The sequence below is a fragment of the Motacilla alba genome, chromosome 1A (genome assembly GCF_015832195.1).
Source record: "Motacilla alba alba isolate MOTALB_02 chromosome 1A, Motacilla_alba_V1.0_pri, whole genome shotgun sequence".
Classification (NCBI taxonomy): domain Eukaryota; kingdom Metazoa; phylum Chordata; class Aves; order Passeriformes; family Motacillidae; genus Motacilla; species Motacilla alba.
The window spans coordinates 6673020-6698059 of record NC_052031.1 but is presented as its reverse complement, the minus strand read 5'-3'; the positions used below and the strand labels follow the sequence as shown (position 1 = coordinate 6698059).

The window sequence follows — 25040 nt, the reverse complement described above, 5'->3', positions numbered from 1 at the left end:
ATATGCTGTACCTATACTTGGCCACATTCCATTTCCCATTGACATTTGACAACTTGGCCTCACACTGCAATTTATCCAGTACATTAAAAATACAGAGCTCTAGGACCTATAAATAATCTAGGCAGTCCAGTCATGACTAAATTGAATAAACCACCCATAGACTGAGAATCTGTCCGAAACACTAGAGAAATCCTGGCTGATTCCCTTAGGGATCCCTTCCTGTTTCCTGACAGGTAGCATAATCCAGCCTAATGCCTGATCTCTGCTCTGCCCTACTATAGAGGTTTTGGATGCAGCCTGGCATAATGTACTGTCAGGCAAAGGCTGTATTTAATTGTCTTCAGTGATGTGAAATTGCTGCATTTGAAAGCATTTGGAGAGTTCAAAAAGTGTCAGTTAATAGCATCAGGCAGCATTCTATTGTGTAATGGTGGCACAGCTGGATCGTGTAACTTGCTGCTTGGGATCTTTCTCGTGCAAGGAATCTGTACCCAGAGAAAACTGCTGAGAAATAAAGAGGTAGGACAGAGACCTCAGAGATTTCCTTTTTCCTATCAGGATGTACTGGGTGGAATGTATTTGATATGTCAGATCCCTCTTAACTCCATGTATTTGCAGCTGGCTCTCCTCATTGGTTTTCTGGGGATCCAGCATCTCCTAACTCTTTATTTCTTTGAAGAAGGAAAGCTCTTCTGCATTGTCTGCCAAGATGGACTTTAACTGGGATGCTTGGAAATCTTCCAATATTTTTCTGCCTTGTATTTCTGGCATGTAAAAACTCATCCTATCTTTACACATCTGGTTTAATCCTTCATGTCCTGGTTGGCTTCACCACTGCAAAATATGGTTGGATTCTGCACAGGGTTCTGTAGTCATTAAACAGATTTCTTTCTCTTCCACCCTTCCTTGACACATGTTTTAACACTTTTCAGACTACTAATTGCCATTAATTAACACCATTTGAGATTAATCAAATGGTTGGATGGAGATTAATCACCCACCAGTTTAGCAGCAAAGCATTCAACAGATGCTCTAGACCTGAACGGGGTCCAGCCTTGCCAAACTGCAACAGGAGCAAAAACCAAGGGATGTTTCTCCCACTCAGGGGGTTTTCTGCATTGCTGCATGGCCAGTGCATGGTTGGAAGGGTTTTGAGGATGGTCAGCATCACTCTTTTGCAGGTGCCAGGTATGTGCCAGGAGCACTGTGATGATTTTTTGGCAGCAGCTGTTGGATTTGGCAATGAGCATCACAAACTGGACACAGGGTATGAATCCCCACCAGGCCCAGTATCCAGAGGGAAGGAGCTCTCGCCTGGTTCAGCCACAGCACAGGCTGAAACAGTATCTCACAGAGTACCCAGAAGGCAGAACCCACCCCAGTTGCGGAGGAACCACACCCGTGGCAGCAAGAGGAAACAGCTTCCACACAGAGCCACCGGGACTGTGCCTGGTGGAATGTCCTCATCAAGGAGCAGGGGGTGGCAAGCAGGGGTGGCAGAAGCAGACAGCAGCATTATCCAAAATCCATCCTGAGCAATAGGTACTTTCAGCTCCAGGATAGTGCAAGGTACAGTCTAGAAATGACTACTTCAGTCCACAGCAAAGCATTTCTTTTTAGTGTTGTACTTCAAAGTAACCCCCACAACTGTAAAGTCCACATCCCTCCATTTCATAATATAAAATATCTACAGATGGACAGGAGTGGAAAAAAGAAAGAAGCCAGAGAATAAACAGGCTTCATTGCAAAGGATGCATTTCTGTCTTCCAGATAATCCCTTTGCTGCCATGTCCCCTTCCCTGGCATTCAGAAAAAAATATATCCCAAACATCTCAGTCCAGTGGGCGGCTTGCAAATCTCAATTACAGCACAAAACAAATATGGCAGAGGGCCCAGTCCCACAGTGGTGCACAGAGTCTGAATCCTGCTCAGACAAATGAACCTCTTCATGCAGGAGCTTAACTTGGCCTAGGAAGAGAGAAGCTGGGTCTGACTGGCAGGATCAGTCTTCTCCATGGAAATGGAAAGTTAGGCAATCTTTACAGAAAAATGCCCTACCATAATACTGTAAACTCAAACATAAACAGTTTGAGTCAACTTTTTCAAATTTCAACCAAATACAAAATTTTGTTGCTGTGGGGGTCTGGGTCTTTTTCCCAAGCAAAAGCCCTTTTTCTCTACAAGAAACTGTGATTTTCTCTCAAAAATCACCAAGCTAAAACCTCTTTTTTTTTCTGTTTAGTGCATAGGCTTCTCCAATTGCAACACAGTATTTCCGGCCAGCCAAAAAACGCCAACCCGTTTCAAATCCTTATTTTAAACTCCTGCTTGCACAAAGCCAAACCTATGGGCAGCGAGGACTGCAGCCTGGGGGTTCGGGGGGAAAAGGGGGATCCCGTGGATTTGCTCGGCGTTCCCGGGCTGTTGGCTACTCACAATCTTTCCGCGTGGCCGTGTCGGGGAGCGGCGTGGCGAGGCTGAGGGTGCTGGACACGCTGGCGCTGGCGCTGTCCAGGCTGCTGCCCAGGTGTAGCCGCCGCATGTGCCGCACCACTGCCGTGGCATTGAACGCTTGCTGCAGAAGAACAGCGAGGAGGAAATCCAGAAGAGAAAAAAATTGGAGGCAGAAGGGTGTCACTACAGGACACGAAACAGCACGACGCGCACACGCTGCAGTTCTCGAGGTGGAAAAAGGGAGCTTTATTTTCTGACTTCAGCACTTATAGATTTCTAAAAGTGACAGTGGATTGGAGGGTGAAAGTGCCACCTCTCCAATGACGCTGGACAAACCAGCAGTCCATCAAATTTCTCCTCCTCCATAAAAGGATGGAAAACAGGAAGTTATTTACAGAAAGTGTGTGAGAAAGTTCGTTACAAGAATGTAAACATCAGAAAGCTTAGGAAATCTTAAAAAATCAGGGCGACAGAGGGGTTACTTGTGCTCCTCTCCTGGCTGCTCAGAGTGGGGAATAAGCCTGCTATCGTTCAAATTTTTCCTGAATTTTAAACTAGAAAGTGCATTATCAAACCTTTATTGTCCTAGTGCTCAGCTGGGATGCAGTAGCCTCCAAGAAAGTAATATTTGACAAATCCATCCCTGCCCCAACACGCATTTCTTCTTGTCCCTGCATGGTGCAGACCCCACTCCACCAAAATCGACGGGTGCTTTAGCTATGAGCAGCCCCAGGCCCATTTCTCACACTCTTTACATTTAGTACTTGGCAAACACCATCCTGTATAAGAGGCCCTGCAGGGTCATGTAACCTAACCAACCATGGACCAACCATTTTCACCACAATTTTGGGCCACAAAAGCACTACTCTGCTGCAGGGGTGGCCATATGGCAGAGCTGTGTGTCAAAGTCACCCCTCAGGACAGGTCACTTACTCTCCATTTGCTTTTTGCAAAGTTCTTCCGGATCTGAGCGCTGACCGACTCGTGGATGTTTTTGTTGAGCGCTGTATCTCCAGCGATCCTGAAATGGACAGAGCAGGCACACTTTAAGAGATCTTTTCCTCCCCTTGAACACTCTTACTTTTCCCCCTCAGCAGAGAGGTGACTGCACCTGCAGTGACAATGATTTCATTCACAGATGGGCTCAAACTTCCCATGGCTGTCTCTGCTGGCAGCTGTGGTGGAAAATCTGGGGCAATAAAAGCCAGTGTAGATAAGGTTTGTAAGTCTGGCAGCTACAAAGAGGTATGGGCTGATTTTGTTGGTGCATGGCTGCTTTCTATCACCACTACAGCCCCAGATGAAAACATTCTACCTTTTTTTTCCCCCTTTACATCCAAAGACTTAACATCAACAGGCTGAGACTACTTTTAGCCTCAGCTATGCAGAAGCTTCCAGAGCCACTCCAACCTGTCTGATTTCTGTTTGCACTGGAGATTTTCCTGCCACCCTGCAACGTATGTAGTCATTCATCATGATTAATGTAGATTTACAGCAAAGCAGAGGCATGGACACTCATTGAAGCAGCACAGGCTGCACAAAGAGGTTAAGCTGAGCAATACTCAACCTAAAATAATTGATTGATCTTGCATAGTTTCTTTAACAGACTAAGATACATTCAAATCTTCACTAAACTGTGTTATTTCAAGGGGATTTTATTGATTCATTTAACTCCTCAAGGCATGAGATCTGTTGGAAGAGCAGGCACTGCAGTGAACTGATGTTGGGCCATGTGCTGGGGTAATTAGTGCTATCTAATGTAGGTGATGCAAGGAAGCAAAGATTGCCTTGTATGTTGTGTGTGATACTTTCAGAAATTATTTTTTTTAGCCACAGTGTTGAAAAATAATGTGAATAGCAATAAAAAATGATAAGAAATTTAATAATCCACCAGGACTAGAGTCTCCCAGTCTGAGGAACTCCAGCAGGATAATCAGAAGGTCTGGGGGACTCAACAGTCATCTAGTCCTTCTGCCCACCCCAGCTCTGTCAAAATAATTTTGACAAATATTTGACAAACCATTCCCTAAAGATCTCAGAAAGATGGAGACTCCTCAGACAACCTATTCCAGTGCCTCACTACCTCCTAGAAGACATGGAAAATAGCTTATTCCCTTTGTCTTTGAAGCATCCTTTCACATATTTGAAGCCTGTTATCATGACTTCTCTCAGTCTTCTCTTCTCTAGACTAAACAAACTGATTCTTTCACTGTTTCTTCATAACTCATGTTTTCTAATCCTCTGATCTAGTGAGCTCCTCTGGACTTTCTCCAACTAGTCCACATCTTCCTTCGAGGGCGGCACCCAAACTTTCTGTTTTCCAACTAAGGCAGCAGAATGGCAGCACTGCTTTGTGCTTTTAAAAGAAAAAGCTCTGCTTACATACCCCAGCCTGCTGCTTCCATTTATGTGTCCATGTGTTGGAGACACCCTTTTCACTTTGTCCAGATCATTCCAATCTGTTCTTCTAAGGACATGCTGCTTTTTCTGCCTTCATGTCCTTGGCACATCTAAGAAGTGCTGAGACCAGCCTTCTCCAAATTGCTGCCCGCCTTCCAGCTGACAACAGTCTCCCAGGATCTTCATCAGAGAGATGAGAGGAACGACTTCCCCTTGGGAGGAAGGACTAAATCCTCATGTCCCAAGAGTGGAGACCCACCAATCCCACCCTGTTGCCACCGAGCTCATCTCTGTTGGGTTATTCAAGAGTGCTGGAGCCAGCTGGATTGTGGGCAGGGGGGAGCAGGGCTCACCCAGCTGGGAAGGACCCTCACTGCCATGGAGCCTCTGCCTCAGGCAGACAGAAGATTTGGGCAAAGCACTGCTCCCAAGTGGCACCTGACTTCCTCTCTTGTGTGCCTGTGCTGTTGATAGAGAAAGGGACATGTTTGGCTGAAAACTGGATGATCTTCAGATCTTTCTTTGAAGATGATTCCTTCTGATCGCCTTTCCCACTGACAGCAAGGCAAGTTGGATTTCCTGGATTTCCTACTGGGGCCAGGTGACCAAAATCTTTGTGAGGCACTATCTGGTTTATCATGTTCACTGTTCCATCCTCTGTCCTGCACAGTGAATATGCCAGGCTCAGCACAGACCCTGATGGATCCCAAGCGGTCCACATTCCCAGACAGGGCCTAGCAGAGTTTCCTGATGGGAATGCAAACTGCATGACTAGTCAGAGTCACCCCAAAATGTCATGAGCACTCAGCTCTGTCCAAGAACGCCTCCTTGGTGAAGGCAGGTGCCCTCAACACACACCAGCTGGGAGCATTGGCTGTCACACTACAGATCTCAGAAGAAACTACAAGCCAAACCATCCCTTCAGTAACTGATCAAAGAGACCAAGACAGAAAATTCACTTACACTTGCAAAGGACATTTTTCTACCAAAGCTAATGATGCATTTTGCTTTACAAACGAGTTGGTTAACAAACTCTATGAGAACAGATCCTGTTCCCCACCTGTCGTATCTTTTTTTGAAAACATAGATAGAACAAGTTCTTGGGGCATGATGCCCTTGCAAGCTCTTCCAGAAGATTGTTCTTGTCAGTTTCCACAAGGATTTGAAAATACATTTTTGTAATATGAAGCTTTTGATTGGGCGTGTAGCTCCAACAGAGGCTATTTTTTATAATTATTGTTATTTTTAGTTTAGGGATCATTTTCTGAAATGCTGGTGGTTTCAATAAGAAACTGCTGGCTCCAATAGTTCACAAACTGCCTTCTACCACCCCTAACTCTATGTTCACTATGCAATTCTTGTAATTCCAGGAAAAAAAGTCTTGGTATTTGGGTGTTTTCCAGATGGGCAGAACAATATTTGTTTGCTTCACAAGGGGATGGAGAGACATCCTGTGAAGAACTCAGATGCTACAGCACTGCAACCATCCTACACCTTAGGTCTCCTCAGCAACATTAGCACCTTGCAGATGATAGTTTCTAATCAGAGCAAAATAACAGCACTGCTGGGGCTGATTTAGTGCAGCAGGAGCTGTTTGAACACGTGCTGGTATGCTGCATGGTGTGGCTCAGAATGCAGCCTCAGCTGCCAAAGCTGGGAGTGGGATTGTTCTCCAAGGCGCCTTTGAAGAACTACCCTGTTAATCCTGGGATGCTGTAACATGAGCACTGTGCTTTCAGACTGTACTTTGCACTGGGAGGGTTTTGTAACTTTTATGAAATACTCATGGTGTTATAGTGTTTATAGTATAGTTTTACTTCTAGGAAAACGAGAGCAATGTTATCATCCCTTCGCTGCTGGTGCTTTGCTGGAGATGTGGGGGTTTCAGGGCATGGAAGAGGTGGAGGTGAGCAGGGAGAAGTCACTTGTTTATACTATCAGCTGGTAGATATGAAAAATGAGATATGTTTGGGCACACAGATCTACTCTGTGGTGGCTATCATGAGCATCCTCACATCTATATCAAATGTATTTAATCATGAACTTTAGTTCCCTTGCTGAGAAGAGAAAGAATGAAATTAATATATACTGGTTTTACACATACTTCCACATTTCCCTAACTCTCCAAATCCACGGGCTATAAACTACCTAATTTTTCCTTTTAGGACAAAAATACCTTTGTATCTTTCTCTTTTTTTCTTTCTTTCTTCCTCCCTCTCTAGCACAACATATACTTTGCCTCTAGAAATCAGCTCAATTTTCACTGAGAAACTGCAATCAACTTGAGCTGATCAGACTGATGCTTATCTAGTCCTGAACAATAGTTTCTGGCTTTGCATTTAACTTTGAAGTTAACTATGTCAGCTCTGAAGTTTTTTTTACCAACTGTTCTACTTGGCCCAGTGAAAGACATTGCTTCTACCTACCACACACATACACAAAAATAAAATTAAGCAAATCAGAATAATGCATCATCTGTTATCCTGCTGAGCATCACCCAGAACCAAGCAAGGACTGATTAGTCTAAGTGAGACCTGGATTTTCTCTCAGCATTCCCATTTTTGCAGCACCTGAGAGCAGCTGCATCCTAACAATGCTTTGGGGAACTTCATGTTGAAGCTAGTTTACATCCAGTTGTAAATATATAACTGTCTCAATGCACAGAAATGGATACCAAGAGACCAAGAATGATGGCTCCCCATCCCAAGCACATCCACTGAAGCTAAAAAGGGTATTTCTCATGAATAACCATAACAAACCTAATCCTGCACATGAGAGGAATCTAATCTAATGATCAAATATTATTTCATAGTATCTAATTTATTTTAGCTCTCTAGATGACTTCAAACTTATCACACCAATTTATCTGGCCATACCACTTCTAAGCTTTGAGAGGAACCTCCAACACAGACAAAACCAGCAAATTTCCTTTTGGACAGTTCTTCATTAGCATGCTGCAAGCAAATGTCTCTCTCATCCTCCCTGCCCACAACAGCAGGCAGAGCCTTTCATCTACCACTGTTTTCTGAATCTTCCTTCTGAAGGCAGCCAACCCAAATGCTGTGCTGGCCAAAAAGTGCTTGGAAATATTCCTGAGCATGATGACAGGAAACATGGAGTTAGCTGTAATGGATAATGCTGAGGGATCATAACTCTTTTATATGTACACACACACACACACCCATGCATGTATATAAATACGCACACACACTGTATCAGTGGTGTTCCAAAATAAATAGAGTGTGGGGATGAACTTGATAAGAGTTTGATTTAATGTTGTAAACATCAGCAATTCCCTTCAGGAAGGCCTTTTCACACTTCAAACAATATTGTCTGAGAACTGAGCTCTTTGTAAACCATGTCCTTTCCCTGGGTGGAAATTATTATCTGGCTTGTGCTCTCTGGCACATGATAAACACTTGGGGTCATGGTCACAATTTGCAGAGGCTCAGTCCTTGCCAGAGCTTTGTGATTCCTCAGTGTAGGTGTGGCTGGATGTTGGCACATCCCAAGGATCCTCTCTCCCTTGCAGGAGCAGTGGGAAAAGGCCAGGACCACACTCCTACCTGCAGACACTGGGGTCTGACTGGTGCCACAAGCTCCTTCTCCCTTCTACAGTCTATGTATTTACAATCTCTACATGGAGGCAATTAATCCATCATCCTTTAATTTAGATGCCCCAAATTGCCTTTGATACTGTAAGTGCCTTCAGCACACAGCTTTAAATCCCATTTAAGTTTGCTTGGTTAATGCATGATGGACTAAATAAATTCATGGCAGCCCTTCTAACTTCTGTATTAGCTTCCTAACTGCTGGACTGTTTCCTCACCCTCTGAGCACTGTTTTCTTTCCCTCTGATCCGAGCCTGGAGGCTGAATTTGGCTCTGCAGGACCTAGTTTGACCTGATGGAGAGCACATTTTGATAATCCTTGAGGGTCCCTTCCACCTCAGGATATTCTGTTTCTCTGAGTCTATAGCTGGGAAAAACAGGTCCTCAGGTTTCTGCTGCTCCCCCCTAATCACTGCAGACTGAGCCACTGCCCTAAACAGGATGTGGGCTCTGACATGGCAATATATTTAATAAACTTAATTGCTGTCTTTAATATGAGCCAGGGAAACATTAAAATGTATCAAGCTGCAGCAAAATCACCCCATTCTTTTGTTACCTTCATTTTCCATGTCCTTTTTGAAAAGTCACAGTGGGAAAAGCTAGGCAGAACATTGCACCTTTGCAACACCCCATAAAGAGTGCAAACCTCACTGAAAGATACATTATGAAATAAATAACTTTTCCAGTGGAAAGCATAAGTCACCTGTATATTAAACTGGAGGAATCTGAATAAATGGACATGCAGGGGTGGGCTCATTATACCAACAAGTCTCACATATTGTACTGTTTCTGCTGTCATACTTCACTGCAATTATTAGCCTCCTTTCCTGCCAGCTCTGAGTTTAACACACCATCCCCCTAGCAAGGCCATTTGATTATAAATAGCCAGAGATCACGTAAATGCAGGCATGTGGCGAGCAGATACACTGCAGAAAAGTGGGCCATTGGGAAAAACTGTTGACTTTTTTTAGGGTCTGATCCTGTGCAAACATTTAGTCATGCAAATAGCTGTCTATTCTGGAGCAGTTTCCCAAAATTCAAAGATATTGTTAACCTTAAAGGCACAAATGTAATATCTTGCAAGATCCAGTTCCTGCAAGCCCTGCTTGGAAGGTTTTAATGAAAACACACTGATTAAAATAAAAGGTATGTTTTAGAATCAGTTTGTTCTTCACAAATACTGCACATTGAAACAACAAAATCTCATGGCCAGGTAGCCATGTCGTATACAGCTAACTACTTTTAGCACAATCAGATTATAAAATATGTGTTAATTATTCATGATTTGATAGATTTTTTCCTAATTTGTGAAGATCTCAATGATCTGATACTGCATTGGAAGACTTCACAGGAGGAAGAGGAGGGGAAAGATGGAAAATGTTACTACATGGAGCCACCTCACCATACATATATTCATTATCTGCCATTTGCACAGCAACAGTGACCCAGGGAGGCCTCTGTTCAGCTGCTGAAACAAGAAGACAAACCCAAAATCTCACTGAAGTCTGGCAAAACTCCCATTAGCCTCAGTGGAATCAGGATTTCACTTCATGAGAACTCTAGGGTTCAAAGATGCTTCTCCAGTAACATTGCTTGTACAGACAAGAAAAAAATACCTTTTATGAGCAGCCATCAAGGGCTGCTTGCAGTGCAAACACTCTGCAAAAGCATACAGTTTATGGGACCACTTCAGCCTGCTCTGATCCTCTCTTCCCACTAAGCCAACAGCTTCAGGTACCTCTGTCCTGTGGTAACACACGGAGAAGATGCTCTCTTGGCACTATGGAAGGTGATGTAGCTAGGGGGGATGTGTGCTGAGAAGTCCATGCTCATCTGAAAAGGGGGTGTGGGATGATACAAAAGCTGTGGTAGCCTCTCTCTGCTGGCTGCACATGTGCACCCCTGTCTCCAGCTGCTGCAACACTGAATGCAACCATGAGAGAGAGGAACTCAGGCCTGGAGCTGCTGCACACTTAAATATGCCCAGGTTGAGAGAAGGACACAGCTGACCACTGAGACAAAGCACAGAACTCTCCTCCTCCTCCACTGAAAAAGCCTCCCCTCCCTTCAAGGAGAAGGAAAGGATGTCACTGCCACAGGGGTAATGGCTAGAATGAGAAAAGAAAGAGTAAAACCCTCCCTATTTCCTGACATAAGGAATCTGGGTGGAAAATGCTCCTTGAGCAATGCTTTGGCAAAAGGAGATGCGACCCCCAACTCCAAAATAACATCTGGGTGAGCAGCCATGATTATCCAAAAAGACATTTATCACTACAGGATCCAAACCCTCCAAAAAAAAAATCACTGCCCAGCTCTGCAGAGGGGTCCATAACTGCAGTGTCCATGTTACAGGGAGCTCTTCAGAGCAAGGGGGAATGAGGCATGGAATGAGCTCATGAGCACTCTGGGGAGGACACAGGCAGGTCTGAAGCCATAGCTTTGGAAACCTCCATGCTTTTCCTTTTTGTCCTGTAATCCTCTGGCACACGTTGTCCCTGTGTCAAAGGGAGCTGGATTCAGGGTGTGGAGGGCCAACATGGTGAATATTTTCAGCCTCCCTTCTGCAGTTCCATTTGCACGTCTGACATTTCAAAGGCTGACCCCGAGCTGTGCTGTGTCAGAACCTGAAGCCTTGAAAATGGACCACTGGATGGCAAAGTCAGCCTGGCAGAAGAAGACCCCCTGCCACAGAAGCAGGGAAAAACCTTTTTTGGGGGTTGTTTTTAAATGGAAGATTGGATTCTGTGGAAAATAGTACGAATTATGTAGCAGTCTGTGAGTTTCCATTGGCCCTTGGCCATGACATGCAAAAGAAAAAAAAACCAAAACCACACGAAAAAAGGAATGAAAACACTTTTTATCATTTTGTTCCTTTCAGGGGGCCCAGAAGCTGTGTGTGTTACAAGTGCCACGTTTCTTTGTTGCACTCCAGCCACCAACACAGATGTAGCAGGGCCAGAAGCTGGATGCTTACAATTTGTGTATCTTGGATGTAAGGCTTTGGAAAATCTGTCTCTGAGTTGCACAAATGGTCACCTCACTCCCTGCTGGGAGTTGCATTCTCATTGTTTATTCTGTATTCCTCAGAATGACTTGTTTAATTTCCTGAGGCTCAGGTCAGTATCCTTTAGAACCAGTTTGGGATTTATTTCATCTCACAAAAGTGGGATTCCATAGCTCAAATTTCCTTTTTGTTGCACAGACAATGCAGAAGGAAGTGGCATTTGGGGCAATTGTGACAGTATAAAAACAGAGTGCAATGCACACCTGGGGTGAAAATGCCATGCCATTAACTCTTTTCTGTTGCAGCTATTATAACAACAAAAATAATACCTCACCTTGCTTATATAATGTTCCCTACCCTAAAAGAGTTAGATCAGAGCCCATGTGTGGGTGTAGCTGGTAGTGTGGGATGACGCTCTCAGTCACTCAGGGCTGGTCAAAAGCACATGAGTCACCCTTGTTCCAGCCACACAAACCTTGGGTAATGTTGGTGAAGTCACTCATATGCAAAGGCATCATCCAGCTTAAAGCACTTTCATAATTTTGGCACACCCCACTGCTGCACTACAGTCAACATACATAATTCAGCATTTTACTAATTCTACACAGGTTGGTGCATGAGATTAAAGTCCATTACAGTTTTCTGTAGGACAAAGGCAGGGCTTGTAAGAATAAAAGCAGAGTTATGTAGTAGAGGTCAGTACAATGTGTGACAGAAAAAACACTTCCAATGCAGGAATGTAAAAAGGTGCTCTGTGTCCTGAGGGTTTCTCAGAGCACTGAGTGCTGCTTACCAAGGGTGCCGTGCTGCTTGCTCACAGGTGTATCTTTTATTAGGGTCCTTCTCCATCAAATTCCGAATGAAGTCTTTAGCTGCCAAAAAAAAAAGAGAAAATGATTGAAAACAATAGAGTTGATGCCCAGTTCTGCTGCCACGTTCAACAGCACTGATCAGGCTACCAAGTGCCATCTGGCCACAGCACAAGAAAACAGCCCTGGGTCATTTGTCATTTATTAGTATAGATAGAACCGAAGTGACTTAGGACCAAATCCAAGCTATTCAGATAAAAGCTGAAGGCATCTACTCCTGCAGGTACATTTAGGAGTGGGGTGGATAATTCAGAGTCAGCAGTGTACAACTCTGGGTCCCTGTTCAGCCATGTGCTGCATCACCTTAGTGGTCTGAATGTGGGTTGCCAGCACTGGATGTGCTGGTCAGCTGAGGGGAGAGGGAGGAGGTCAGATGCCACAGTAAGAGGAGCTTCACATTGCTCATTCCAAGCAGTCAAACACATGGACAGCTGTGAGGACATGTTCCCTATTTAGGAGGAATTCAGCAAGGCAAATGGACTCCCCGGAGCAGGAGGCAGTGTGTTTTTAGTTGACACTATAATGGAAGGAACGGAGATTGCAGCGTGGCGTGCGTCCAGCAGTTTCAGGACAGTGTAGCTGAAGGAGCCACAGCAAAGCCAAATATGGCAGGAAAATCTTTGTGCTGATTTAGGTGATGGACCTTCCCCCATGAGACAGAAGGGTCTGCCAGCAGACCTTCATATTTTCTCTGAAAATCCTCATTAGTTTAAAAAAACTTCTCATCACATATATTTTTGAGCAATCCATCATAACGATATCTGGACTGCAGATGTAAGCAGCATAAAATGTTGCTCTGTGTGGAGATAAGAGAATATATAATCATCTTTATAATAAAAACACTCAATTTTTATCTCCCCTGCCTCAATCAGTAGCACTAATAAATCAGAAAACTGTATTTATAGGGATATTTTTACATGATGGAATATTCCTAGAATTCATTTCTTCTTCTGCATGAAGTAGCAGATGTTTCCCTGGGCTGGACAGAGCAAGGACACTGAGCTTGGGTGACCTCTTGGAGGCTAAACAGTGTGTCAGGGACACATGCAGGTGCAAGGCTGAATGTCCCCTGCTGTCACCCCTGGACACAGACCCATGCTGGAGCCAGAATCCCTGAGGAACACCTGCCTGTAACACATGTGGGGTATCTGCCCCTCTGCCAGCTCACTGGAGCAGGGGCAGCTGGGTGCTATGGGTTACATGTCTCCTGCACTGGATGGGGAACATCACCCACATGGACAGTCCTTCCAGTTTCTGGAGCTGCTCACCTGCCTCAACTGAAAGCCATTAATTTCTTGGGGTTTTTTTACTGTACAGACTGAGGACTTGCTTTGGAGCTGCAGTGAAGTGTCAGCAACAGAGCCAAGCTCGTTTGCCACCTTATTATTAACGACACATTAACAATCTGCTTTTCATTAGGACACAATGAAGAAATTAAGCTGCTTTTTCTTCTTCTGCCATCTTTATCTGCTCTTTGAGCTATGTTTTAGTGCTTTTTGTGTGACTGACAGACCTTGTCCGCTGCAGAAACAAACTCCCGTGACTATTTGAGCCAAAAGAAATGCGCATTCCCACTGGTGTTCAGTTAAAAGGATCTCTGCACATGACAGAGGGTGCATTTCATGCCCAGGGGGATGCATGCAATAGGCACAGGTGCATGCATGGTTGTTGCAATTTAAAGAGCAGTGGCCACTTACCAGACTCGGAGATGTCATCCCAGTATGGAGAGTCAAACTCATACTCTGCCTTAAGGATCTGCTCAAAGAGTTTGGAGTCGTTTTCATCATAGAAAGGGGGATATCCACAGAGCCTGATGGAGAGCAAGAAAAGAGAGAGGTCACCACTGGACCCATCTCTGTCCAGAAGGTAAGAAGGAGGGAGGGAGAAGAAGGAGAAACTCTCCCTTAAGGCTTGCCCCAGTAAGTTTTCAAGCAAGCAAGTGCTACCATGAGAGAAGTTCCTTCAGGGATATGTAAAGCCACTTCTGGAGATTGGCACTGCCCTGGACAAAGCAGAATTCTGCCTGGAAGCCTGGTGCTGTCGACCCCATGTTGCCTCATGCAGATATCCTGGTCTCTCTCTGCATGCTTTTGAGCGTTTAACCAGAGGAATAGTTTTATTATACAGGCATGACCCCTGCCATCCTCTCCTGCTAAGAGGAGATTTCATGAGCTAAACCCTACATCCACAGAGCATCATTCCCTCTAATCCCTCGGCACATCCAGAAGATCTGGTGCAGAGCAGGACAAGGAGCCCTGCAGATCTTTCAGACAGAGGGCATAATGCATCTGCAGGATGTGCTGGGCTCTGTGTTCCCCAGGCACAGTGAGGAGGATGCCCAGGAGCCCCTGCACCTCTGCAGCAGAGCTTGCAAGGGTGCACATGGACCTGCTGCTGCTGCAGACACAGGGAGAGCCTCTCCCTTTCTCACTCCTGCAAGTGATTTTGCTGACCACATCCAATTGCCTGCCTTGCCTGAGGCTGACAACAGTCCTGGCCTGGTTTTCAGTGTTTCTTGTCAGGCTTCTCAGAAAACCTGGCCCCAGGACAAGCAGGACATTGAGCATTATTTGCCTAGTTTGAGCTGATACATTCAGGGTGCACCCTCCCAGTGCTGCAGAGCAGGACAGCCACGATGCTGAGGCAGGGCTGGTGTGGGAAAAGCACATCCAGCACTGCATTAAGCAAGTGCAGTGATAAAACTGGTGTGTCAGAGATCCCTCACACCCAGCTGGTGCTGCAGGCAATATTCTGTCCCACTCCGCACAGACATGCCAGCAGAGACAACCCTTCTTCAAGTTTTAACACCAATGTTGCAAAGCATCAGATTCACCTCTGAGGCCAGCCCAAGGTTTTAGCAAAGCCATCCTGCTCACAGTTAAACAGCCCTTCCTGCCTCTCTGTAGAGATGATACATTTTTTTCCTCTTATCACTGGTCTGTTGTCTAAATCATTCTTTCACATTCTTTCCAACTTTGCTGGTATTGAAATGATGTTTTTCTTACAGTTTTTTTTTTTTAAATCTCTGAGTCAATCAACCTCATTAAAGCATTTAATTGGAGAGAGCCAGCAATTACAAACAGACTGTAGATCTAGCTCAGAAACAGCAGCAGAGCAAAGGGGGGAAACTACAAGAAATGAAATACCTGAGTTATTTATAACCCAAAGCCAGCCAGCTGCCCTGGAGGTTATTTGAACCAACTCAACACTTGAGGGTGAAAGGAGCAATGTTTTGTTAGCTCTGAAGAGCCAGTGTGCTTGATAAATAATTTAAATACTGAGACGTTGATCTGCGTCACAGCCACACTGAGCCGGGAGAACTCCACTGAAATGTGCAGCATGATGATGAACCCACTGTGCTTCAGCTGAACCAGAAATCTCTCTTTTTATCTCAGAGAGCAGATGAGCCAGTCCTCATTTGTGTCCCACTGGATGACTGCCAGTATCAAACCAGGAAGATAACCTCCTGCCAGACAAGTGTGTATGTCCAGAGCAGGGGTGCACCTCCTCGATGGGCACATGCTGGGTGCTGCTGTTGGAAAGCCCGTGGTGCAGGTGCTGTATGAGAAGGGTCTCTAAAAATGCTGAATTCAGCAAATGCCAAAAAGCCACTATAACACAGACAACAGAGGAAAAACACCTGATGGCTTAATGAAGAGATGGGATCCACAATCAGTGTCCAGCTCTACTGGTATCTGTGAAGAGCTTATAAATCACTTCTTTTAATGTAATAATTATCAGTGCTCACATCCCACTGTCTTGGGGTGGGATGCACATGAACTGATTTTCTCCTTCCCCCTCTTTTGTCACAACCCTCAAGATTTTGGGTGCTTTACTGAGGGGAAATGATGGAGCTGACAACACCAGCACTGCAAGTGGTAGGATGAGCACTGGGGTAGAGATACCCAGGTTGGAGAAAAAAAGAAAAAAAAGGAAAGAAAAAAGGAAAAAAAATATTAAACAAGAAAGAAAAAAAGAAATTAGAAAAAAGAAAGAAAAAAAGAAGAAGAGAAAAGATCCACTTGAAGCCATTGCTCTGTCCCCTCCTCCCTGTGAGACTCAGGGGGCTGCATTTAAGAAGCCTGACAGCCCTTCATTAATTTCTTGCCTTCCTCAGCACTTTCCTTGGACAAACCCAAAGTGCTCTGATAAAGCATTTGAAGGCAAGCAGACAGTGCTGTGCATGCTGAGGCACTGGCAGGCTGCTCTGCAGAGAGAAATAACTCTCCTCAAATGTGCACTGTACTAATTACCTTGGCAAAGGTACAAGAGCACAAGTTAGGACTGCTGTGATTTATACACACTTGTGGCAGCAAAAGGAAGGAGCAAACTGCTAAGCAGCACAGAGCTGGAGGGCAACAACCCTGCAAGGGGGGAGCACAGAGATATGAGTCCCAGCAAGAACCTCAGCCTCTCCAGAGCCTTTCAGTCCAGCTCCTCTGCATGGCTGGGGTGTCTGCATGGCTGGGGAATCAGCCCCTGGGTCCAGGAGGTCACTGCAGCCCATGCTGATGCACAAGGAGAGACAGGGTCATGCAGGAGGGCACCAGAACTGCTGGGAGCTGGGCACAGGGCAGAAAACAGCCTCTTTTGGCACAGCATTTCCCTTACTAGGAAGAGATCGAAAAGTGCTAATTGCTACTACAGGTCATGGGCAGGGAGCTCTCCCCAAATCAGCCCTCACCTGAGAGCTGAGTGAGCCCAGGGGCTGATCCTGGCTTGGCCAGGGATGGGATGAACGTCCTGTGCAGGGGGATGCAAGGATGTTCCTCTGGGAGGCAAATCAGTGAGGACATACACCAGAAAGCAGGTGAGAAGGGAGCAAGAGGTCAGAAGAGGTGGCATGTGGGAGGGGAACATTGGGGCACCAGGGTACAGGGATGGGTTGAGAGCCAAAATACAGGTATTTATGCACAGCCTTGCTGTCCTTTCCCTTAAAAACAGAGCTTAGGAAGACATGGAAGTCTTAATGTTACTTAAGGTTTAACCTTATTGGCTTTGCAGAAGGGATGGGAAAGCCCCAGCAAATCAGCCCATCTTGCAGTTTATGGCTGGAGGAAATCTTGCTGGACTTCCAGCAACTGGGCCACTGTCCAAAGTCCATAATGGGTTTTTTGGTTGATTCTTACAGAATCAAAATCCCACCGACTTCATTTCCATCTGCTGGGACATTTCTGTGTGAATAAAATGACCTCACTATCAGAGGTTCTGTTGCTTTTCTTCAGATATGCAGAAATGCAAAAATAACCCCTCTGTCTTCAATGTGAAAAAATCCTGCACTGTCCTGGGGGAGTTTCAGGCAGTTGTTAGCTGTCATCATTTTCTTGCAGTTTCACCAAATAAAAGGTTTTCAGAATTATTTAGCAACCTTATCACATAAGCAACAGATTTTCCCCTAAACTCCTATTCCCAGTCTTGCCTTAAAAATAATGGGATGCAGATAAGAAGAACACAGGTGGATGTACAAGAGAAAGATATTGCCAGAATTCTTTTCTAAAAGTGATCCTGAGAGCACAAGAGGAATAGCAGGAACATCTTGTCTTCACCAGGCAGAGAAAGCAAACCCTGCAAGCTCCCGTTGCATACTGGGGGTGATACTAAAGGCTAAAGAATTCTTTCACATGGTCAGTGTCCAGTCTGTAACACAAGAGGCCCCAGGGTTAGTTTCACAAACAATTTTACAGTTAGATTAGAACAAAGAATTCAGTAGCTGCTCAAAGACCTGAGATGAATGTTGCAGGAAGTCATCCAAGTGCTATTTATAGGGATAAACACATGTATTTCTTCTGTATATTTTGGGAACAGTCCCTCATATTGGCTGACACTGGTGCCCTCACAAAGCTGTGAACAAGGACATATCAGCATAGGGGATCACAGACAAATTAAGAAGCAAGCAATGAGGAATGATCATTTGGGGCTGTTTTCCCAATGTTAGCTGAGTTTTCCTGAGCTACCCAAAATGCCTGTGTCCTCTGCCACCCTGTTTCTCCTTCCAGTGCTGAACAAGTAAGTTATTCCTCACTTTTTTGCTTAGGCTTGTGTGTGATGCAAAGCAGGAAAGATGACTGACTACTTTTTCCCAATGGGTGGCTCCTAGGGTGATGGTGGAAACTTCTTTTGGCATAATATACTTTGTACAGTCCCTGGTTAATCCTTCCATACAAACACCTCTGATGATTCATGCACATCTACTTGAAAAATCAAAAGCAGCTCAGCAGTAAAGTGTGAAAATTTGATCCAAGATTTATCTTCAGATAGGTACCTGTATAAACAATAACAAACCAGTAACTCTCTGTCCAAACAGTGAATGGAAACAGGAGAAAAGTCAAGGCAAAATGTGTTTGACCTATTGCAGAAGACTGTGAATAAGCAGGGGCTGAGGCAGAGCATTCTGTGCCCCCGGGTTCTTTTCCAGCTTCAAAACATGATTTTTCTATTTTTTGCATAAATTAACCTAATCTTCTCTATATAAGGTATGCATGTGATCAGTATTTAGTTCTCCAAGCTTTTATAATCCCTTATCTGACCCAGAAAGGCCCCAAATCCAGCTGCTGGGAATCCAGTGAAGTCCCTTGCTCTTCTTATGCTTTATATTTTAAAGCTGGACACATTATCAAAACTACCTTGTGATAAGTGGAAGGCCGAGCTCAACAGTGAGGCTGTTTCAAATTGAGAAATACTGCAACTGGAATAACAGGAAATTTCAAGCTCTAAAATTAGTTTTTGTGAATAATGACTTCTCATGCAAAACAGGTTTTGATAAAAGCTCCACTGGTGCAGGCTCTGCAATCTGGCTGTCATTAAGGAGAAGCATTAGAGACTGGCACTGAAACAGAAGGATTCTGTCCCAAGACATCCTTGCAGAGCACGGAAACAAATATTTCTCTACAGCATCAGTGCCACAGAAACAGTTTGTTCTTCCAGTGTCATAAACTGAGGGCTCTCAAGTGAGACTGAGCTTAGGTCTGGAGGTACTCAAACAACTTGTGGTAATATTAGCTCAAAGCATCTTTAATTTATGCCTGACTTCTGTGCTGGTTTCCTTGGAGTTTCCATCTTCCTAAATGACAACAGTCTGTCCAGTTGCAGTGAGGATCTGTGGGAGAGGTGGCAGTGAGGATCTGTGGGAGAGGTGAGGAGATGAAGCAGGACGTTGTGCTTGGATTGCCAAATGTAAAAATGCATCTCCAGCTGGTTTAGGCATGTGCAAGTAGCTCCAGCTGTGCTGATTGTGGAGCTGGAAATGGCACATCCAAATGGGTGCAGCTACATATTGGAGCTAATAACTCCTGCTCAGGGCAGGTTTAACTCCCAGCATTTCGCCAGGTCCTTGTGCTGCTGGTCCTTGTGGCATCTCAGTGCCATGTCACCCTGGGAGCCCTCACTGGCACTGCTGCATCTAGTGCTGAGGTCACAAACCTGTGTTAAACCCGTGCCCATCACTGGCTGTATCAGACACCCCACCAGGGATAATTCCCTCCAGCTTAGGGATGGACCCTCCTCCTCCCTCTCTTTTTACTGTATTCCAGACATTCTCTCTCTTAAGAGACCACATCTGCAACTTCTGGCTATTCCTGGAAGCAAGGATAAGATCCAGAACAAGACTAGGACGCGTGAGGTGTGGGCTGGGTTTCTCAGATCACATTGCACTCAGCAGAGACGGAGTCAAGGGAGGCTGGAGAGTGATGTAAATGTACCACAAAGCAGATGAATCCCCACTGTGGGAGCAGGGCTCTGAGCAGGGAGTGGGGTGTGATCCAGTCACCTCAGCATGAGCATCTGGTGCTATATTTGACGTGGTCCATGGTCTCGGGCTTGGCTCCATCTGCCTCTCCAGATGGAAGGTCTTTGCAATGTGTTACATTTTCCAAATCCATGTGGCTGCCCTGGACCCCCCAGCGTGGCACTAAATGTACAAGTTTAGGCAACTGAACAGCCCACCCTGGTGAAATGGCTGCTGTGGCTGCTTGCATCCACTCAGGCTGGGTTCAGGTGCCCAGTGACTCTGGCGAAGCTGAAGTGCACAGGGCCCCCGATGCCATGGGCTGTGAGGGGCTAAGCAAAGGGAGCCCAGGAGTGCTGCAGACTGCTGCAGCAGCTCAAGGATGTGGCTTACACATTGAAAGAGCTGGTTTGGTCTCAGACCCAATCCCACCCAAGCTGTAACAATCTGGCAAAGACATTAACAGGCTCCTTCTACAGCAATGTGTTATTGCCACTTATTTGGGCTGTACAAAATACAAATCAAGACCTTATTACCTGAAGCACAGAAACCCTGAAAAGGTCTCCTTGTCCTGCAAACAGGAATTCGTAGAGGCTCATTCTTACTGAGATGATTTAAGCCTTCTGGGCTGGGAATTCCCTGTGTAGTGAATAGGGAATTTAAATTTGAGGAGTGTGCACGCCTTGCCCAACAAGCTGAGCACATGCTGATTTGAAAAACAGAGCAGGAAACAGAGCTGAACCTTGCAGAAAGAGCAGCCTTGCTTAGGAAGGGGGAAAGATTATGGAGGAGATTAAAATCTTCCACCTGTTGAAGCAGTGTTCATAAAGTGGGTGTAGAGGTCACATTGCCTAGCACTGTCTCACCCCTGTTCCCCAGCAGGACCCGTGAAAGCAACAAGTGAAATGAGACCACAGGTCCAGCCCAAAAGACCTTTGGTGCATGAGCCATGGACACATGGGATTGACAACCTGGAGGAAAGCAGAGCCAGGTTTATCTCCAGGCAGCCACATGCAACAGCTCCCAGCCCTCCCCTGGGTTGCTGAAGGAACCCGTGGGTTTCGGGTTGTAAATCCCCCCGGCTAGCTTGGGATTTAAGCCCGCATGGATCCTACATGGACGAAGTAAAGGACGAGAAGCGCTCTTTCTCCACGTGGTTCCGATGTCCTGTTTATTAGCTAGAAGGGGACATCTGCATCGTAGGGTTTCCAGGTGAAGAAGGAGAGAGAGTTTCCAAGCTCAAGGGACATTTATACCCGCGGAATGGGAGGCGGGGACGGAAGGCCGCAGCCAAGGGGACACCAGTGAGGAGGGGCAACGGGAGGGGCTCCAGGGAAGAGACCACCTTATCCGAGGGATACACCATCTGAGGAAAGGGGGGAAACATTTGTATAACACAACACCCAGTGCAGTATTCAAATAACAATCTAGTGCATCACAACAGGTTGCCAGATGGACACACATTTTCATGGTGGATATTTAGCAATAAACTGAACCCAGGCAGCAGCTGAGCCTGGATGTGAGGCAGAGTAGTGCTATCTCCCACCTGCATCCTTCTTTTCCCACTCTCTGGAACTGGTACTCAGCTAAGTCCTAAAAGACTCCAACTGTGTCCTGCCATGGCTGGCAAGGACTAACAATGTCAAAAATCCCAACCCCTAGGACTTCCATGATCAGATTTGCTTGTGAAAAAAGGTAACTTTGAGTCAGCACACACCATCCTCATCTAAAAGAGCACTAAGTAATGGTTTGTGAAGCAGCCTTAAAGGTATTTTGGCATGTCTGTGCTCTTCCTCACTGCTGTAGTAGGTCCCAGTGGGCTTTGAACCAAAGTCAGAATCAGCACTGTTGATTTTTGCTTTGTTTAGCAAAAGCTTTTTGTATCCTGCTATTGATGGCTGCTCCAAGAGAAATCCATTCCCATGTAAGTTTTGTACTCAACAAGTTTTCAAAACAGACAGTCATAAAACTAATGTTTTCAGGCAGGATTTTGGTTTAAATAAATAAACACACATGCAATAAACCAAGCTGCCTTCCTATACTATTTAATATAAAACCTCCTTGTTTTGGGTAGCACATAAATTATGCAAATGTAATGCAAATGTAAAGAATGAACATTGCACAGAGTGGATAGCAGAGCCATGAGGTATGTCCTGGCAAAAATAGTTGTACAGCACCATCAAAAAGTTATTCATGTTGACAAGCCATGAAATGTCTGCATAAGGAAAAAGGGAACAAAGTAGGAATGCTTTAATGCTGTGCCTCATTGGAGCTGCTTTTTCCTTCAGTCTTTTATAACAGTTGTGACAGTTGTGTAAAGGGGAAAAGTAAAAAAAAATAAAGCAGTGGTAATGCTGTCAGTAAAAGACATTTGTTTCTGTGGCAGCTCAGTGGACACAGCCAGATTTGTTTCTTCTCAAAGCCAGTCTGAGCAGGGGACAACAATAACTTCAATAATGTCACAACCTGGACAAGCCCACACTACTGCACACAGTGTAGCTCTTGTGGGAGCAAGGATTTGGACAGCTGAAGGGTACTAGTCCATTCCCTACCACTTTTGCTCAAATTTCAGCCATTATGCAACTGGAGGTGTCCGGGGTACACGCTACCCTGCATCACAAGTGTCAGGGGTGAGTTACTTTGCCCCAGGCTAAGCAGGTAACTCCATGGTGGGAGAGCAAGCTGCAGGTCCCAAAGCTGCCAGCACTGGGAACTCAGGAGGTACTCACAGGATGTAGGCGATGACCCCGATGGACCAGCAGTCCACGGCTTTGCTGTAGGGCTTCTGGGCCAGCACTTCAGGAGCTGAAAATAAAAAGCCAAACAAGCACATGTTATAAGACCAGACATTTAAATGTGGTCAGAAGGTAGGACTCTGAAACGTGAAGACCCCCAAGACCTTGTTTTGCTCTCCACATACAGCTCTTGTGTTTGCAAATGTGTCCTGAGGTTTTTGAAGGTCATATGCTCACGAGAAAGGATGACTCTGAAAGTAGAGCAAATTCACAATTTTTTTTTTGTCTCCAGGCACAGGAAACAAAACAAAGCACAGAAAAATGCGTGAGAAGCAGAGGGCCATCACCTCCCTGTTTAGGAGGAAAATGAGGCCAAGCTTTGCACGGGTGCAGAGATGCACATTCTCCCTGACAGCATCCAGCTCTGTGCTGCCAGAGAGGGGAGTTCAGAGGCAGCTCAGAAAGGGCAGCGAGGCAGGGAGGAGATAAACCACATCTGCAGGAGAGGAAGGAGAGCAGCCACCACTTCTTCCAGCAGCTGCCTTCCAAAGCCTGCTGCATGTCAGAGTCAGAGGGAGTCATTTGTTCTTCTGCCTCTGGGAACACAGACACCTCAGAGGGAAAAATGAAAAGCTGCAGGACTTGGACATGTGCACAAAGGAACTGAGCCTCTTGCCTCTATACAACCATCCTAGTCTAAATTTTGCTAGCAGCAAGAGCCTGGGAATTTATTTAAACTCCTTGTGGATCTGCTTTACTATCTTCTACTACTGAGACTTAAAAAGCTGTATTTTTGTTTGGAATCCTGAAGTATTATGTTTTCCCTGTTGGGACCTTGCAGTACAAATGCTTAAACCTAAATTTTAAACCCCTGTGGTCCTAATCTTTTTCATATAAAGAAGCTTTTGCCTTTTTCAAAGCAAAATGTCCACAATAATGCAAGAAATCACTAATTGTGGCATTCGTAAAGCAGACTTGCCATACTGGGTTTTAAAAAATACAGTATTTCCTTTGAGTAATTTGGAGTTCAAATGCTGGAGAAAAGTAATGAAGTGACAAATCCCAACAAAAATATTTCTTGGGAGTCACACCTTCCTCTGCTAGGAGTCTCTCCAGCACCAAAGCACTTAGTTACTTGAAGAAGAGCGAAAAACAATTTGTGAAACACAGAGCTGTATTAAAACTTGAGCCTCACTTTTAGTAGCTACTTATCCTCTGTTGTACTGGTAGGACTCCTCTAAGACTTATCTTCTTAATCCAGACAAGTCAAAAGCCAAGGTCAATACTGCCAGCAAGGTGTGGAACAAGAAGAGATAATTAGAAAAAAAAAAAGACTTTCTGGTGCTTTGGCATGAGGGCTCATAGAGGGGACTGGAGGAAGAGAGTAGACAAGGCAGGTGAGGGTATCTGCCTTTCCACAATCAGAACAATGATGGAAAGGGTCAAATTTCACCAGGGAAATGTTGCAGAACTGAAGAAAATTCAGGGGAATGTGGGTAAAATGATAGCTGGCAACCACATTATGAAGACTCTTGAAGATTGGGATCTGTCCCAATCTGCAGCACAGGTTAAATACTACCCCAATTTTCAAGTCATTCAAATTGGGACTACTCTATATGAATTGGAAATTGGGACCACTGCATAAGAAATGAGACAGTTTCCTGTTTTGTTCCATCTCTTGTAATCAAATTTTGTGACAAAATATGAGAATGAAGGGAGTTAATGTTCTCCTGTCTTTATGTGCTTAGATGTCTTCCAACTCTTCAGTCCTTCCAAATTCCCAGTATTTTATTCACATTCTCCTCTACCTTTGAGTGTCTGTGCCTGTTTACATAACTTTCAAGACTGGTAAACATTACACATCTCACAGCTCCTAAAGAAAATATTATGCAAATGGCTGCTGAGCACCAGTGAGCTCCTGACATTATAGAGATATGCCACATTAACATAACAGAAAACAATTCTGAGATGAGGGGCTGTGAACTATATAAAGATATAAACATCTTAAAACATCAAAGCTGTGCCGGGGCATTTCTCTCTGTTTTAAAGGAGTGAAGAGCACTGATAGCTGCTGCTGTGGATAGCAGCTCTGAAACAGGTAAGAACAATACAGGGTAAGCATTAATGGAGAAAGGTAGGAGGTTTAAATACTTCTTTTAAGGCCAAATGCCTGCTTTAGATTTTTGTTCCACTGAGCAGACATGCAGCAGGAACAGGAGGACATAGCTCAGCATCATCTGTCTC

The 25040-nt window shown here is 45.0% G+C and overlaps 1 protein-coding gene across 3 annotated transcripts in view; it reads right to left on the bottom strand.

Moving 5' to 3' along the window:
- CAMK1D (calcium/calmodulin dependent protein kinase ID) overlaps positions 1-25040 on the bottom strand; it is a 210869-nt gene that overhangs the window by 8520 nt on the left and 177309 nt on the right. For all 3 annotated transcript variants that reach the window (XM_038155600.1, XM_038155601.1, XM_038155603.1), the window contains exons 6-10: positions 22791-22866; positions 14036-14148; positions 12263-12341; positions 3388-3475; positions 2437-2575 (exon numbers count right to left, since the gene is read on the bottom strand). In XM_038155600.1, coding sequence (XP_038011528.1) covers positions 2437-2575; positions 3388-3475; positions 12263-12341; positions 14036-14148; positions 22791-22866 — 495 coding nt within the window. The remainder of the gene's footprint in view (positions 1-2436; positions 2576-3387; positions 3476-12262; positions 12342-14035; positions 14149-22790; positions 22867-25040) is intronic.